General features: G+C 45.9%; 1 protein-coding gene across 4 annotated transcripts in view; it reads left to right on the top strand.

The window, feature by feature from the left end:
* The first annotated feature begins 667 nt into the window (after positions 1-667).
* The window catches only part of PFKP (phosphofructokinase, platelet), a 128,330-nt gene continuing 111,656 nt past the window's right edge, over positions 668-17,341 (top strand). For all 4 annotated transcript variants that reach the window (XR_011313959.1, XM_069729695.1, XM_069729697.1 and 1 more), the window contains exon 1: positions 668-1,024. Coding sequence is in view for 3 of the 4 variants with exons in the window: in XM_069729695.1 (XP_069585796.1) it covers positions 940-1,024 (85 nt within the window). In the remaining variant the exon portion in view is untranslated. The remainder of the gene's footprint in view (positions 1,025-17,341) is intronic.

The raw sequence follows: 17,341 nt of genomic DNA, 5'->3' as shown, positions 1-17,341 counted from the left end.
CGCAATGTGAACAAATGCCCATCTCTTGCTACACCCACACATGCATTATTACTGTACTGTAGTGCGGCCAGCCCGTGCCACTAACCGACTGCCGGAAAGCAAACAAGGAGCTGATTGGTGGCTTTCTGCATCTTATAAGGGGCGCCATTACTGGTATTTATGGTGGGCTCCAAGGCAGGAGACTATAGCTGGCAAATGGCTGGCACGCATAGGGACCATGCTGGCACTAAGGCTGGCTCAGTGGGCGAGCTTTGAGCCTTTTGGGCTGCTAGTCTATAATCCTATGTGTAGTAGTGTGGGGGGGGGCACTTATTTTCAGGCTATTAGAGGGCACTTATTCTATACTGTAATTACAGACATACATGCAGCTAAACCCTTCTCTATCCCCCTCTGCAGACCCCGCTCAGCTGTGATAACAGCCCCCTGCGGTCAGTGTCACAGCGCCCCCGGAGCACGTCCTCTCCTCAGCCCAGCTGACTGGGAAAAGATTACAAGCCTCAAGGGATGCAAGCCCCGCCCACCAGTGACTTCCCGGTATCTGCATCAGCGGCAGGCCCCGCCCACTTCTCGTCGCGTGTAGCGCGCTGCTTTCAGTTCCTCCGAAGGTGAGAGGCGTGTCTATGCAAATAGCTAGGCGTGTCCTGGGTGCACGTCACTCAGCACTGTTGCTGCGCTGCAGGAGTGTCACTACCCGCCCGGGAGAGGAGGAAGGAGCCGAGCGGCGGCCGCGCTCTCCCCGCACATCACCGCAGCACCGCCTCCACCTTATTTATTCCATGCACTCTTTTATTTTCCTATTATATTTAATGTAATGAATATTTATATTTATAGCAGAGTCACCAGAGAGCTTGTTCTATAGATCTATTCTATATACAGAGGTTATTGCAGAGATATATGTGTATTTATTACTGAGAGGATACAGGGAAGGCAGCTGCAGCCATGGCACAGCCACAGAAGTTTTTTGAGAACCTGTCTGGAGCTGGTAAAGCAATTGGGGTCCTGACCAGTGGAGGAGATGCCCAAGGTAAGGTGGCAGCATGCCATGTGCCCATATATACTCATATATACCCATATATACACATATGTACCCATATATACCCATATATATACATATACACATATATACCCATATATATACTCATATACCCATATATACATATACACCCATATATACACATATATGCCCATATATCAACACATATATATATGTATACTCTATATACACATATGTATATATATATATATACACCTATATACCTATATACCCACATATATATATATATACATACATATATACACATACCCATATATGCACACACATATATACCCATATATACCCATATATACACTCATCACCTGTCTGTACGCAGTGCAGGGCCCTGGGGTCAGTGTCAGGGAGGCTACAGTCAGTGGCCACACATAGGCCTCGTATAATCCCCATATAATCCGCTGCAGTTTTCTCCTGTGATGTAGCAGAGGTGAGCGTGTGCTGCTTCTCACTGCTGCACCTATGATACTGATGGAAATGGCTGCATAGATTGTCAAGGTCAGGACTCATCAGTCCGTGGTCCCCGGGTTGTCAGCTGTTCTGTACATTATGTAATACTATTATGATATTTACAAACACAATTATAGAGGAATCTGCGTATAATATATACAAATCATCAGTAATTAGCAGAAGCGGAGGGCCCCCGACCATTGGGGGTGACACAGTCCCTGCTCACACCTGCATGCTGCTCCTTGGGGCGGTGGAGGTGTGACACCTGCGTAACTCAGGAGCCCATCAGTAACCCTGACTGCAGGGGCCCATCAGTAACCCTGACTGCAGGGGCCCATCAGTAACCCTGACTGCAGGGGCCCATCAGTAACCCTGGCTGCAGGGGCCCATCAGTAACCCTGAGTGCAGGGGCCCATCGGTAACCCTGAGTGCAGGGGCCCATTGGTAACCCTGAGTGCAGGGGCCTATCAGTAACCCTGAGTGCAGGGGCCCATCAGTAACCTTGACTGCAGGGGCCTATCAGTAACCCTGAGTGCAGGGGCCCATCAGTAACCCTGAGTGCAGGGGCCCATCAGTAACCCTGACTGCAGGAGCCTATCAGTAACCCTGACTGCAGGAGCCTATCAGTAACCCTGACTGCAGGGGCCCATCAGTAACCCTGGCTGCAGGGGCCCATCAGTAACCCTGAGTGCAGGGGCCCATCAGTAACCCTGACTGCAGGGGCCCATCAGTAACCCTGACTGCAGGGGCCTATCAGTAACCCTGGCTGCAGGGGCTCATCAGTAACCCTGAGTGCAGGGGCCCATCGGTAACCCTGAGTGCAGGGGCCCATCGGTAACCCTGAGTGCAGGGGCCCATCAGTAACCCTGACTGCAGGGGCCCATCAGTAACCCTGGCTGCAGGGGCCCAGTGTTCCGCTACATGCAGATATTACATTTACCTAATGATTTTCTACCTTGCTCAACATAGAGAATCATATCTCTGGGGGTTCACTCTTACACAGGGTCCCACTGGGGGATTTGCCTGTCGGAGCTTGTGTGACATTGGTGGTAAATCTTTACTTGACCATGACTGATAGGAATGTCAGAGATGATGCCCGGCCAGCTGTGCCCATGCCAGCAGCCTAAACAGCCTCATCCCAGCCCATACAAAGTCCTTAGAGGGATTCGTTGGTAGCCGTTTGGCTGTAGGCCACCTTGGGCAGATAGCAGTGCTCCTGATTAGTATGTGAGTGGTGACGCTAGGATCCCTCCCATTCCACTTCCCAAATTGTTGCATGCACCCCGCTGACAGTCAGTGGGTGGCTCTGCGGAAAGTGCAGAAGCATGGAGACTGGGGGCAGCAGTGGCAGAGCAGGCACCTATGGCAGGAGGCGGGTCCCTGCTTGTGGCTGGGTGCTGCTGCATTGCGGGCTTTTCATGTCATGACTACACTGTATCTTCACATCCTCCCATTCTCCACCTCCCACACACTTGGCCTAGTTCCTATGCTCTCCAGCATTACTATTACTCATTAAGCAACATGTGTTTTCTCCTGCTTTTGTGGAACTACACGTGCCAGCATAACTGTTTGTTTCTGGCATCTACAGACTGCTTATCGACACAATTAGCAACGTGCAAAAACCTGTAGTCATGACTCCCATAAAATGATTTTAGCATTGACCCAGAGTCTTAGGGTGCGTGTCAACTGTCCTTATTTATGGCGCTTTGGACGGAGCGGAAAACCCGCTCCGCCAAAAGCGCCGCCCCCTTCTGAACGCGTGGTGATTCTGGATGTGTTCATTGCACACATCCGGAATCTCCGCACCCTATGCATAGGGCCCTGTGATTTGCCTTGTGGCGACAGAGCGTCGCCGCAAGGTAAACAGACATGCTGCGTTCTAAAAAGACGTGCCGCATGTCCATTACCGCAGGGCCGTCGGGTGCGTGTACGCACGCATAGTGGAGACGGGATTTCATAAAATCACTATGCTGTAACATCTGGACGCTGCGGGGTGAACGCTGTGGTTGTACACACCGTTCAATCAGCAGCTAATCCGGATGTAATACTGAACATGGACACATACCCTTACAATAACCCTAAAGTCTTCCCCTTATAAAAGAGCTGCCGAGAGTATTCACACGTGGACTAGATGGAGAAAAGTACTGGGACACCTAAACATTACGCCGGCAGGAGCATTCTGGATCCTCAGGCACTAATCTGGAGCTGGTCCCTCCTTTCCAGCTGTAGGGTTTCTACAAGCACCTCTCTATGTGATGCTTGGCATTGTGCTTGGTGATGTAAGGCTTGCCACGAAGCTCTCGGCACACAGTTTTTGATGTTGATGTCAGAGGAGGTGAACTCTGCAGTTATGGAGCCAGCAGAGCGTTGGTCACGATGCCCCTCAGCACGTGGCGACCTCGCTCTGTAACTTTACGTGGTTTTTCAATATACAAGTTGCTGTGATTCCTAAACACTTTTCAGTAATACAACTCGTTGTTAATTGTGGAATATTTAAGGGACATTATTAAGGCCGGGAACAATGGGAGTGAGTGAAAACCTGAATTCAATGGTTAAAGGGGTTGTCCACTACTAAGATAATCAAACTAAATATTTGGCCCTGATAAAATAATAAAACCTATACTCATCTCCCGTGCCGGCGCCATTCCAGCAGTGTCAGCATTCACTCTCTGGGGCTCTTGTGTGGTTGTTGTGACATGTGACCCCTGCCCCAATCAACGCCGGCGTCACTGTCTCCGGATTAGCTGCAGCCTCTTCATGTTCAATCCGTACGAAGGTGGAGACAGTGACGTCAGTGCTGATTGGGCGCCGGGCATCACGTGTCACAACAACCACACGGGAGTCCCGGGGAGAGCGAGTGCCGACACCGCTGGAATGCCGGCGGCACGGGAGATGAGTATAGGTTTTATTATTTTATCAGGGCCAAATATTTAGTTCAAGAAGAGATTGTCCTAGTAGTGGACAAATCCTTTAAGGCTGGAGCCACAAAAGCGTATCACATCCGATGCTAATGCGATATGCTAATGATTGTCTGCTCCACCTCTGCTGCTGGTGGGAGCCGAGTGTCAGCGCTGGGCCCCGGTCCTCTCGCATGAGGGAATCACAGCACAGTTGTGGAGGAGACGGTGAAATTAATTTCTCCATCTCCTTTGCTGCCTGTGATGGCGGCAATCGCACGGCATGATATCCGAGTGCAGTGCGATGTTTCACACACACACCCATAGACTTATATGAGTGCACGCAAACTCAGCATGCCGCGTTTTTTCCTGTCCAATAGCGATCCGATTGGAGCAGGAAATAAAAAAACACCATTGTGAATAGAAGCATAGGATTTTGAAATGGGATTGCATCCATCCGATTTAATCTCAAGTGGGAGCGAGCCCAAAGGCGCGTCTCCCAATAATTTTTCCATCTAAAGCCGCATGCACGCAGTCAGTATCTGGTCAGTCAGTCAGTATTTGTAAGCCAAAATCAGGAGTGGGTAAAAAAATCCAGAAGTGGTGCATATTTTTCTATTTTATTTTTCCTCTGATTGACCCACTCCTGATTTTGGCTTATAAATACTGATGTAAAATACTGACCAAATTCTGAACGTGTGACCGTCGCCAAATGGATGTAGGTAAATGTATCGGAACCATTGCTGTATGATTGTGTGAATAATAATAATCTTTATTTATATAGTGCCAACATATTCCGCAGCGCTTTACAGTTTAACAGTTTTAAACACAACAGTCATAGGTAACAACGTTAACAATACAATAAATCAAAATAAGACGACCCTGCTCGTGAGCGCTTACAATCTACAATGAGGTGGGGGAGATACAAAGTACAGGTGTGTATTTACAATGATGTATTTACAATGATGGTCCAGCCATCTTTAAGGGGTGGGGGGTAGATGGAGATAGTGAATGGGCCACACACACACAATGACTTTGATTAGTTAACGTGGTAGGCCGCTCTGAACAAATGTGTTTTGAGCGAGCGCCTAAAACTATGCGAGTTGTGAATGGTCCTAATATCTTGGGGTAGAGCATTCCAGAGGATTGGCGCAGCACGGGAGAAGTCTTGGGGTCGGGAGTGGGAGGTACGGATTAGTGCAGAGATTAGTCGAAAGTCGTTTGCAGAGCGCAGCAGTCGGCTAGGCCGATAGACCGAAATGAGGGAGGAGATGTAAGGAGGTGCCGCACTGTGGAGAACTTTGTGGGTGAGAGCAAGTACTTTGAATTGTATCCTGTAATGAATGGGCAACCAGTGTAATGACTGGCGAAGAGCGGACGCATCCGAGTAACGATTAGCCAGATGGACGACCCTGGCTGCCGCATTAAGGATGGACTGGAGAGGGGAAAGTCGAGTGAGGGGGAGGCCAATTAATAGTGTTACAGTAGTCCAGGTGGGAGTGGATCAGGGCGACAGTGAGGATTTTTGTTGTCTCCATGGTGAGAAAAGGGTGGATTCTAGAGATGTTTTTTAGGTGTAAGCGGCACGAGCGGGCAAGAGATTGTATGTGGGAGGTGAAGGAGAGATCGGAGTAAAATATAACACCCAGACAGCGTGCCTGCTGCCAGGGTGTTATTATGGTGCCACCCACGGAGAGGGAAATGTCAGATTTAGGGAGGTTAGTAGAAGGCGGGAGCAGAAAAAGTTCAGTTTTGGAGAGGTTCAGTTTCAGATAGAGAGCGGACATGATGTTGGAGACTGCAGACAGACAGTCAGTGGCGCTCTGTAGTACAGCGGGGGTAAGGTCAGCGGATGACGTGTATAGTTGTGTGCCATCAGCATAAAGATGGTACTGAAAGCCAAATCTGCTGATGGTCTGTCCAGTTGAGGCTGTGTAGAGGGAGCAGAGAAGGGGACCAAGGACTGAGCCCTGAGGTACCCCAACAGTGAGAGGAAGAGGAGATGAAGTGGAGCCAGAGAACAGAACACTGATGGAGCGGTCAGAAAGGTAGGAGGAGAACCAGGAGAGAGCAGTGTCCTTAATGCCTAGTGACTGGAGCCTAGAGAGTAGGAGAGCATGGTCAACAGTGTCGAAAGCTGCAGAAAGGTCGAGGAGAATGAGCAGAGAGTGATCACCATTACATTTTGCTGTCAGAAGGTCATTGGTCACCTTGATGAGTGCAGTTTCTGTTGAATGTAGGAGGCGGAAATCGGACTGTGAAGGGTCTAGGAGGGAGTGAGTGGAGAGGTAATGGGTAAGGCGAGTGTAGATCAGGGTTCTCCAAGAGTTTTGAGGTGAAGGGGAGATTGGAGACCGGTCTGTAGTTGTTTGTGCAGGATTGTTCGAGGGTAGGTTTTTTAGTAATGGAGTAATGATAGAGTGTTTGAAGGAGGAGGGGAAAATGCCAGAGGAGAGGGAGAGATAAAAAATTGTAGTTAGGTGAGTTGTGATGACTGGAGAGAGAGACTGGAGGAGGTGTGAGGGAATGGGGTCGGTGGTGCATGTAGTCGGAAGAGGAGAGGAGCTTGGAGACTTCTTCTGTGATGGGATCGAATGTGGAGAGTGAGCCAGGGCTGTTTCACTCTGTGTTTGGAGGTTCTGAGGGTGAGGGGAGCTACTTGGTCTAGGGTGCTTCTAAGTGTCATTGTAGTGATGTGCAGCCAGATCAGGACAGGAAAAAGAAGAGATTGGGGACAATGATGAGTGTAAGGAGTCTGATAGTGTATGAGGGTTAATGGCATGTAGATTTCTGAATGTGTGGTAGGTAGGAGAGTGCTGGGGTGGGCGAGGAATTGTGAGTGTGAAGGATAGAATGTTGTGGTCAGAGAGGGGAAGCTGTGAGTTATCTAGGTAGGAGATTGAACAGAGCCGGACAAAGACCAGGTCCAGGGTGTTACCGTCTTTGTGTGTTTCAGAGGTTGAGAGCTGTGAGAGGCCTAGAGAAGTAGTTAATGATAGAAGCTGGGATGCAGATGTGGAAGTGGGGCTGTTAATGGGGATGTTGAAGTCTCCCAGGATAAGGGTTGGGAGTTCTGAGGACATGAAGTGCGGTAGCCAGGCTTAGAAGTGGTCCAGGAAGTGGGTGGGTGAGCCTGGGGGCCGGTTTATGACCGCTACTCTGAGGGAGAGGGGATGGAAGAGCCTGATGGTGTGGACCTCAAAAGAAGGGAATGAGAGTGATGGAACTGGGGGTATAACCTGGAACGTGCATTGTGGGGACAGGAGTATGCCGACTCCACCACCAGGTCTGTTTGTGGGTCTCGGGGAATGGGAGAATTGTAAGCCACCATGGGAAATGGCAGCAGGGGAGACAGTGTCAGAGTCCTGGATCCAGGTTTCAGTGAGGGCCAACAGATTCAGAGAGTTGTTCACAAAGTAGTTGTGCAGGAAAGGAAGCTTGTTACATACAGACCGTGGATTCCAAAGGGCACAATTGAAAGATAGAAATGAGGGAGTGCAACTAATATTAACTAATATTAATAAGATTCCACTTTCTGCTCTGAAATGTCTGATAACAGAGAACAATAAATTGTATGTAGTGTGGTAAATGCAATACTATATGTGCGATTATTAGAGATATGATAATGATGAAAACCATCATACATTGTGCCAAATGTCAAACTGAGCTCTGCTATATCTGCATATCATCATCACATAGTAGCAATCATCAGAACTCCTGATCGGTTGCTCTTACTTTTTTGATGATGATGATGATGGGGGTCAGTGTGCCAGTGATACCCTCCTCCTGCTGCGTCTCCTCTCCTGTGATCCCCATCCCTCCCTGCTGTCATTCTCCTCCCTGCCGCTGGCCCTTGATGTGTGTACGTGCAGCAGTGGGAGTCCTCGCAGAGCTTCCTCTGAGTCACATAATCTGGGAGGACGCTCTTGTGGGGAGCATTCCTCTCATCATCATCACCTCCAAATGCATTTCAAGGTCTCGCCACTTTGCAGTACCTCCTGATAATGAAATAACAGTATCGGATTAATAAAGCATCATGTATTCCTGACAGTATATGTTATGTTTGTAAAAGCGCTGTGGAATTAATGGCGCTATATAAATGCGTAAAATAAATAAAAAATAAATCTGTCTTTGCAGATGTAGCAGAGTCAAGTATGTCTTTAAGCACATTATGGCTTCTTATTCATTGCTTAGCCTCAGGACATGAATATCTATGAAAATACAGTAAATAGGATTTGAGATGTAGAAGATTTATTGCGCATTTGTCCCATTGATTGACTGATGCATCTGACGTGCATACAAATGCTTTATAGATCATCGTTACCTCTGCATCCATACCATGTAGGAAAAATACAATATGTCTGCTAGGATTGAAATTCTCATTTGTGTGTTGGGTATTGAATAATGGGCATATACTGCACAGGTGGTCATGGTGCACGTCAGCCTGACATGCAGTGAATGCGTAAACTTGCACTGTCGAGTTGATCCGACACTTGGATCCAAACGAACATGATCCAATGGCTTTACATCACTACATTCATCGCTCAGCATTGTGCTTGGTGATGTAAGACTGCATGCAGCTTAAACTCATCCAGTAAATTTGCCAGATCACAGTTTTGTGTTGATATTAATGCCAGAGGAGGTTTGGACTCTTCAGTTATTGAGTCTGCAGAGCGTTGGTGACTCTTCTGCCCTCTGCGCCTCCCTTTAGGAGGGAATAAATGCCGTGATCTGACTTGCTACATCATCGATATCCCGCTACTACCCACTCTGGTATCAGTGAGCTCTTTAGAATGACCCATTGACATATGTAAGCTAAGGAAGATGGTACAGCGAGGGGCTGGATGCTATACACTGGCGGGCAAAGGGATGGATATTACACACTGGGGCGAGGGGCAATATGTTGTACACTGGGGGGCGAGAGGCCATATATTATACACTGGGGGCGAGGGACTGGATATTATACACTGGGGGCGAGGGATCGGATGTTTTACAGTAAAGAGACTAGGCAGATGTTATTCACTGGGGGTGAGGGGCAATATGTTGTACACTGGGGGTGAGGGGCAATATGTTGTACACTGGGGGCGAGGGACCGGATATTATACACTGGGGACAAGGGGCCGGATGTTTTACAGTAGGGAGACTGGGTGGATGTTATTCACTGGGGATGAGAGGCCATATTTTATACACTGTGGGCGAGGGACTGGATATTATACACTGGGGACAAGGGGCCGGATGTTTTACACTAGGGAGACTGGACGGATGTTATTCACTGGGGGTGAGGGGCAAAATGTTGTACACTGGGAGCGAGGGTCCGGATATTATACACTGGGGGCGAGGGACTGGATATTATACACTGGGGACAAGGGGCCGGATGTTTTACACTAGGGAGACTGGACGGATGTTATTCACTGGGGGTGAGGGGCAAAATGTTGTACACTGGGAGCGAGGGTCCGGATATTATACACTGGGGGCGAGGGAGCTGATATTATACACTGGGGACAAGGGGCCGGATGTTTTACACTAGGGAGACTGGACGGATGTTATTCAGTGGGGGTGAGGGGCAAAGTGTTGAACACTGGGAACGAGGGGCCGGATGTTATTCACTTGTGGCCTTATACTGAGGGAGCCTAGCATACAGATATTATGAACAAAATATAAGTGAGGATATCTGTGCAATATGAATATTTAATCCTCATTACTGTAGGTTATTGATTGATCATTGACCTTTGTCCTTGAGACAATTAAATGTGGACAATTAAAGGGAATCTGTATGTCCAGTCATGCTTTTCAAATTGTATTTTCTGTGAAACTCCAGAGCATTTCAGAGATAAGTATACCAGGCTGCAATTGTGCGTCCAGGCTCAGATTCATTCCACCTGAGGTTAGGGCAGCAAGAATTAACTGACAGGTTTCCTTTAAGAATGTAAATTGCTAGTTGCATATTTAATGGCGTAAGGCTCTGTTCACACCTATGTTGGGGGCTCAGTCGCAGTTGCATATTTGTGAGATAAAATAGCTCTACATGCAGCACTGTGTTTGCGGTATAATGACAGACACCATGATGGAACCTGCGACTGTTGATGTCGTCATGTGACAGACCCTGCTTTCTGTCATTTTCAGTTTTCTGGTGAAGCGATGGCACACAAGACCGGAAACGCCAATAGAACGCACACAAGGTGTCATACAAGTGTAATAATGGAAATATCTATGTGCCTGTATTAGAGCTGCAAGTCCTACCGCTGACCTTATGACTCGATCCTTAAGCATCAGAGATTTCCATTGTTGGTGTTCAGATTTTTGTTGTTATTGATGGTGCTCTTGTGGTTGTAAGAAGGGCACAGAATTGTGGAAAGCTAACCTATTCCATGCCATGCTGGCTGGGGCTTACTGTAATATGAGTGTGAAAACCAGGGCTATGGAGTCGGTAAGCCAAACCTCTGACTCTGACACCAACTCCTTAATTTCCATTACTCTGACTCCACCAAAATGGGCTCCGACTCCATGACTCCGACTCCACAGCCCTGACAGGACTGTGGAGTCGGTAAGCCAAACCTCCGACTACTCAATTTCCATGACACCGACTCCAACTCCACCAAAATGGACTCCGACTCCACAGCCCTGGTGAAAACTGCAAAATTCGACTGGATGGTTGTATGGTTACTTATTGCTTTTATTTTCTTAGGGGATTGTTGAATTTGGGGAAAACCTTTGATTTATCCACGACTCACCTAACGTTTGTAGAGTAACAGCTTCAGGTGCACCAGAAATGCAACAGTCATCCATGGGAATCATTGTGTAGCATTTACTTGCAACATACATACATAGGATTGTAAAGCTCTGTTCACATTTTTGGATTCCCCTTTGTACAGGATCTGGTTTAATATGGTTGTTAATGAATCCAAAAAAATTCCGTAGACTTTGAATGGTCCCAAAATTGTTAAATAGGCAGAAAATAGCAGAAGGTCACCTTATTCTGCCTGTGAGGAGCATCCAAAGCCTTACAAACGGAGCCATGATTCCAATGTGAATCGAGCCTACAGCTGACCATACACATTAGATCAAACTCCACCAAACCTTCCAACCTCATATGATTAGCCAAGTGAATTCCCCTTAAAAATGAGGTATCCCATAAGGTCTTGAATCAGTTGTTGAGGAAAATTCTGGAGCAAATCCTCCATTGGAAAATAGCCCCAAGATCTGGTACCTACTTATTATTCTATCTCCATTCAAACACAGCCAAATTGAGCAACGATGGTTATGGATGAGTCAAAGGAGACAGCTTTCACCCATGTGTAACCTCAGTCATAGGCTTGAGTACACGTTGCGTAGTTGTGGAGTAGTTGAGGTTCATATCCATATTATGTTCTCTCCGTGTTTGCGTGGGTTTCCTCCGGGTACTCCGGTTTCCTCCCACATTCAAAAAGACATACTGATAGGGAATTTAGATTGTGAGCCCCATCGGGGACAGCGATGATAATGTGTGCAAACTGTAAAGCGCTGCGGAATATGTTAGCGCTATATAAAAATAAAGATTATTATTTATATTATCCTTCTCCTCTCTTGTGGAACTAATCTAATTTTTGGTTAAGAATAAAATTATGCGGCACGATTGCCTTGTTCGAACTGTAAATGTTTTCCAGACACAAAAGGTTCTTAATTAACATGTAGATTTTCGGTTTATTGGAATTTGGGACAACGATTTGGACGGATTAGGAGGATAACATTTTTTAAATACATTATTGACCTATGAAAAAGAAATGAAACTGAAGACAATATGCATCGTGAAGGATATTAAGGACTATGAAGGTGAATTGATCTGTGGTAGAAGGACACCAGGGTGCACTAAAATAGTTCTGGAGCATCAGCTGTGACCCTCAGTGCAGACATGCAAGGTCATTAGGATGAATGGACGGAATATTTAAAGAGAGATTGTATTGTGGAGGTGGAGCGGCTTCTGTCAGCGGAGCCTGTAGGGAAGTATAAACCAGCAGGCCCTTGGCTTAAAATAGACCTTTTATGCTCCAAATTTAGAATAAGTACCGTAATATTGCTTCGTCCTTCAGACTCCTCAGATGGAAGAAGAGGTCCCCATGGTATTTATCGTCAATATAGGCTTGGCCAGTGTCCAATCAATGTATATTCTCCATGGCGCCATCATTGATTGTTCCATTGTCTAAATAAACAATTACTGGTACGGGTTGTGTACTGGCAAAGGTGTGCGTGTGGGTATGTGTATGCACACCATATATATTGGTCCCACCACTAAATTTCAGACATACATAGAGATCTACCCATCTTGTTTTCACACTGCATTGTCACTTTTGTTTTTATTTGTCCTACAAACAACAGAGTTGATGAAGCTCCAAATCTGTCGCATGACGGTACCAACAATGTTTGACGGACACTATTGACTTGTAGAAGGTTTGTTAGGTTCCCTCATGATGCCTGTCGTTTTGATGGGAAGAAAAGTTCAGTATGTTACACTATTCCAGTTATCAAATGTGACAGCAGCTACCACCACTACTAATGTGAACATAGCCTTAGGCTGGCCATATTCATTATATAGCCTTTAGTGATGAGCGAGCGTGCTTGGCACTGGTCAATAGTTGGTCAAGCATCGGGGTGCTCGGGAATGCTTGTTACTCGAACAAGTATTATGGGTGCTGGAGGAGAGAGATTTTTCCTGCCTTCCCATCCCTCCTGTTAGGGTCTTACGGAAAAGTGCTTGAGATTTCCATTGACTTCCATTATACTCAGTACTCGAGTCAAGCCCATCTGAACGTCCAACCTGCTCGATTCGAGTACCAATCACTCAAGCATATTAGCTAATAGCTATTGAGTGAAGGATCGTTCAGCTCGGCCGAGCACTTTTGTGTACTGTCTGTGCTGAACAAAAGGATCAGTCATTGAAATTCAATAGGCTGAAACCTTCCCTGAAAATGTCTGCTGGGAAACAGTCGGTAGGCCCCCATACTCATTAGATGGTCAGGCGATACCTCCAACATCTGTGAGTTTGGCCAGCTATAATCTATTGTGTTTGGGGAACTTCACTACTAAAAAGTTGAAAAGGTCATCAATGTATGATAAGTGGGTTCAACCTGTAGTAATCCTACTGAGTAGAAGAACTTAAAGGGGCGGTTGAGCAAAGTGGGACAGAAAACTGGCGTGAAACAGTATAAAAAGTCCCCAGATTTTTGCGCCATGCAAACTTTGGCGTCTCCAGTTTCAAGAAGCTCCACCAAACTGAGCGGAGCTGGGGTGGGACGGGGCATTGCTATATATCTGGCTGTCAAATGTTGCAAAGTTGGCAATGTTTCTTATGCCAAAAATGTTACTCTAGTTCCTGGCTAGAGTAACATTTCTGGCACTACACACACATCACTAATAGGATGCACCAAATTCATTAAGTGGTTGTCATCTGATAATGAATTTGCTGCATCTTATTCCTGCACAGTCCTCATTAAGGCTGGCGGGCAATATGCCAGTCTTAATGAATCAGGGCCAAGATGGTATCCTTGTACAAGGTTGCAAGATTGTAGCCAAAAAAATCACTCTAATAAACTGCGGAAATTTGCACGAAAACAAAGTTAAGTTTTCATGTGTGGTTCTGAGCCATGGGACACAATCCAGTATTATCAGCTATGCTCTTCAATGCATTGGCTATTTTATCTTTTTTTTTTTTTGTCACAGTTGTTGGATTTTATTTTCAAAACTGCGGCTTTTTTGTACAAGTTAAGAAAATTCATAGAAAATTGTGACAGTTGAGTCTCAGATGAGAATGCAGCTTACACGTGTTTTTGTTCCCATATTATGGCTGTAAATCCCGGTCCATCACCGATCTGATAACATTAATTAATGTCATCATCATCATAGATTTCCATGATGATGTTAATTTGGCTGATCAGGCCCACATTTGGGTTTTTTCCACATGCTGCATTTTCACATTTATTTCTGTACGTTTTTGCCATTGAAAAAAATGTGTTTTACAGCACCCGCAAAATAATTGAGATTTCTGAAGTCTCATGCACACGCTGCTTAATTTTTCCTTGCAGAGTTATAAAATCAAAGCGTTTTTTCAAATCTGCAGCATGCCAATTTTTTCAGCCTTTTTGCAGCGTTTTTTATCCATTCAAATGGGAAAAAAACACATGCAAAAAATGTGTATATTTTATGTACTGTTTTTTTCTGCCAATACGTTTTTTTTTGTTGCAGAACAATCTCCTTGTACACAGTGCTTTAGGGAGAAAGCAGAAAAAACATACATTATCTGCTACTAGATCTTCTTAATTCTTATTTTGTATTACGTTTTTATTCTGGAGTATTTTTTGTGTAGAACATCAGGGGTTTGGATGTTTTACCCATAACATGAAAAATGCATCTCTTCCAGTTTACCTGTTTTTTGCTGGTAACAGGTGCCAGATTATCTCGTTTACCTGCAACCTCCTCATGTCCCTTTTTGGACCTTATTAGTTTGGTTTCTGAGGGCAGTCCCACACGTCCAGATAATTCCGGTACCGGAAAAATCTGTACCGGAATTATCCGTGTCCGTGTGCCCGTGCGTTTCTGTGGCACACGTGCGGCACACGTGTGCCGCCCGTGTGCCCACTGGGTACCACATGCACCGTGCAGGAGACAGAGCTAAGTTTAGCGCTGTCCCCTGCATCTGGTGCTGAAGCCGCCATTCATATCTTCTTTGCAGCAGCGTTTGCTGTAGAGAAGATATGAATATTCCTTTTTTTTTTTTTGGTTTCTGGTGTTTAAAATAAAGATCCATGTGCCCACCCCCCTCCCACCCCCTGTGCGCCCGCCCGCTGTTCTTAAAATACTCACCCGGCTCCCTCGCTGGCTGGCGCTGCTTCCTGTCCTGGCCGCACCTTCTACTGTATGAGCGGTCACGTGGAATATTCCTATCTTCTCTACAGCAAACGCTGCTGCATAGAAGATATGAATGGCGGCTTCAGCACCAGATGCAGGGGACAGCACTTACTGTAGCACTGTCTCCTGCACGGCACACGGACTGCACACGGACAACGTCCGTGTGCGGTACGTGTTTTACACGGACCCATTGACTTTAATGGGTCCGTGTAATCCGTGCGCTCCCACGAACACTGACATGTCTCCGTGTTTGGCACACGGAGACACAGTCCGCAAAAAATCAATGACATCTGCACAGATGCATTGATTTCAATGTGTCTACGTGTGTCAGTGGCTCCGGTACGTGAGGAAACTGTCACCTCACGTACCGGAGCCACTGACGTGTGAAACCGGCCTTAGAGCTTTTTGGAGAATACCCAGATCATGACTTTAATCCACATTTCCTATTTCCTTAAAACAATGATCCAGACTAGGATTAAAGAATACGGTAATTGATCTTGTAAAAAGACGTGTGCGTTATAATTATAGGGACGATTATATAGAACGAATATGGGAGGGTCCCTTTCTTCTTTGGTGAATGAAGAAAACATAAGGCCCCTGTAAATCTCATAAGCCTATTACAGAGCTATGAAGCCGAGCATACTGTACATTCATAGTATATTTATAACACCAGCGTCTTGACTTTCCAGTTTTTTAATGTACTGGAATCTACAGAAAGAAACAGGTGCCAGATTTTGCAAAATTCTGCATTGTCATGGATGGATAGCAATAGAGTGACCCCTATCGATCAAAATGAATGGACAGCTGAAATCTAAAAGGTCCACAATATATACAGTATATAATTATATACATTTCTCTGAATACCGTCCTCAGAATTGGACCTCATGCACACGACTCTTTTATGGTCCATGCTGTGTGGATTTACAATATGATGAAAATAGAAATCTTTGGGCCCAGGCTGTTTCTCCGACCAATCCAATAGTTATACATTCTATCGGATATCATATTTAGGGAGAGATGATCCTCTATGGAAGAATGAGAACCTTAAGGCCACGTTCACATGTTTAGTATGTGGTCAGTATTTTACCTCAGTACCTGTAAGCCAAAACCAGGAGTGGAAGAATCAGAGGAAAAGTATAATAGAAACACGTCACCACTTCTGTATTTTTTCCTCACACCTGGGTTTGGCTTACAAATACTGAGGTAAAAAACTCACCAAATACTGAACGTGTGCACGTGGCCTTGCTGTGTACATAAAGTTTTAGGCTATGTGCCCACGAACGGGAAGTAACAGTGTTGTGGATGTAGCGTATTTTCACTGCGTTCTATTGAACACAGGGGAATCCGCATTTGCTCACTGAACCACGCAGATTTACCACATTGAATATATTTCTATTAATGAAATTTCTGTTGTGGAGCCTAGTTTTTCCGCAAGAGAAATTGACGTGCTGCAGTCCTGAAAGATGCACCGCATGTCAGTGTCCGCGGGTGATCCGAAGGCGCACATACACGCATAATGGACATGGGATTTCTAGAAATCCCATCTACTTTGCTGTCACAGCTGGTTCTGACACTGTCACACCCACCACAATTCCAGATCGTTGTCACGTATCCTTAAGGCTGCCGTCACACTAGCAGTATTTGGTCAGTATTTTACATCAGTATTTGTAAGCCAAAACCAGGAGTGGGTGATAAATGCAGAAGTGGTGCATATGTTTCTATTATACTTTTTCTCTATTTGTTCCACTCCTGGTTTTGGCTTACAAATACTGATGTAAAATACTGACCAAATACTGCTAGTGTGACGGCAGCCTGAGGCCGGCTTCACACTCAGCGTATGAAAATACGGTCCGTTTTTTACGGCCGTAATATGCTGAAAAGTCCCAAAAATAGTGGTCTGTAGCTCCTCCGTAGGCAGGGTGTTTCAGCGTTTTTTGCGCATGGCATCCTCCGTATGTAATCCGTATGTCATCCGTACTGCGTGTTTTTATCGCAGGCTTGCAAAACCGACATACGGCTATACAAGGGATCCATGTGTAAAAAAAAACCAAAAAAACATATATACTGT

The sequence above is a fragment of the Ranitomeya imitator genome, chromosome 6, assembly GCF_032444005.1.
Source record: "Ranitomeya imitator isolate aRanImi1 chromosome 6, aRanImi1.pri, whole genome shotgun sequence".
Taxonomy (NCBI): domain Eukaryota; kingdom Metazoa; phylum Chordata; class Amphibia; order Anura; family Dendrobatidae; genus Ranitomeya; species Ranitomeya imitator.
This window is presented reverse-complemented; position numbering and strand designations above follow the sequence as displayed.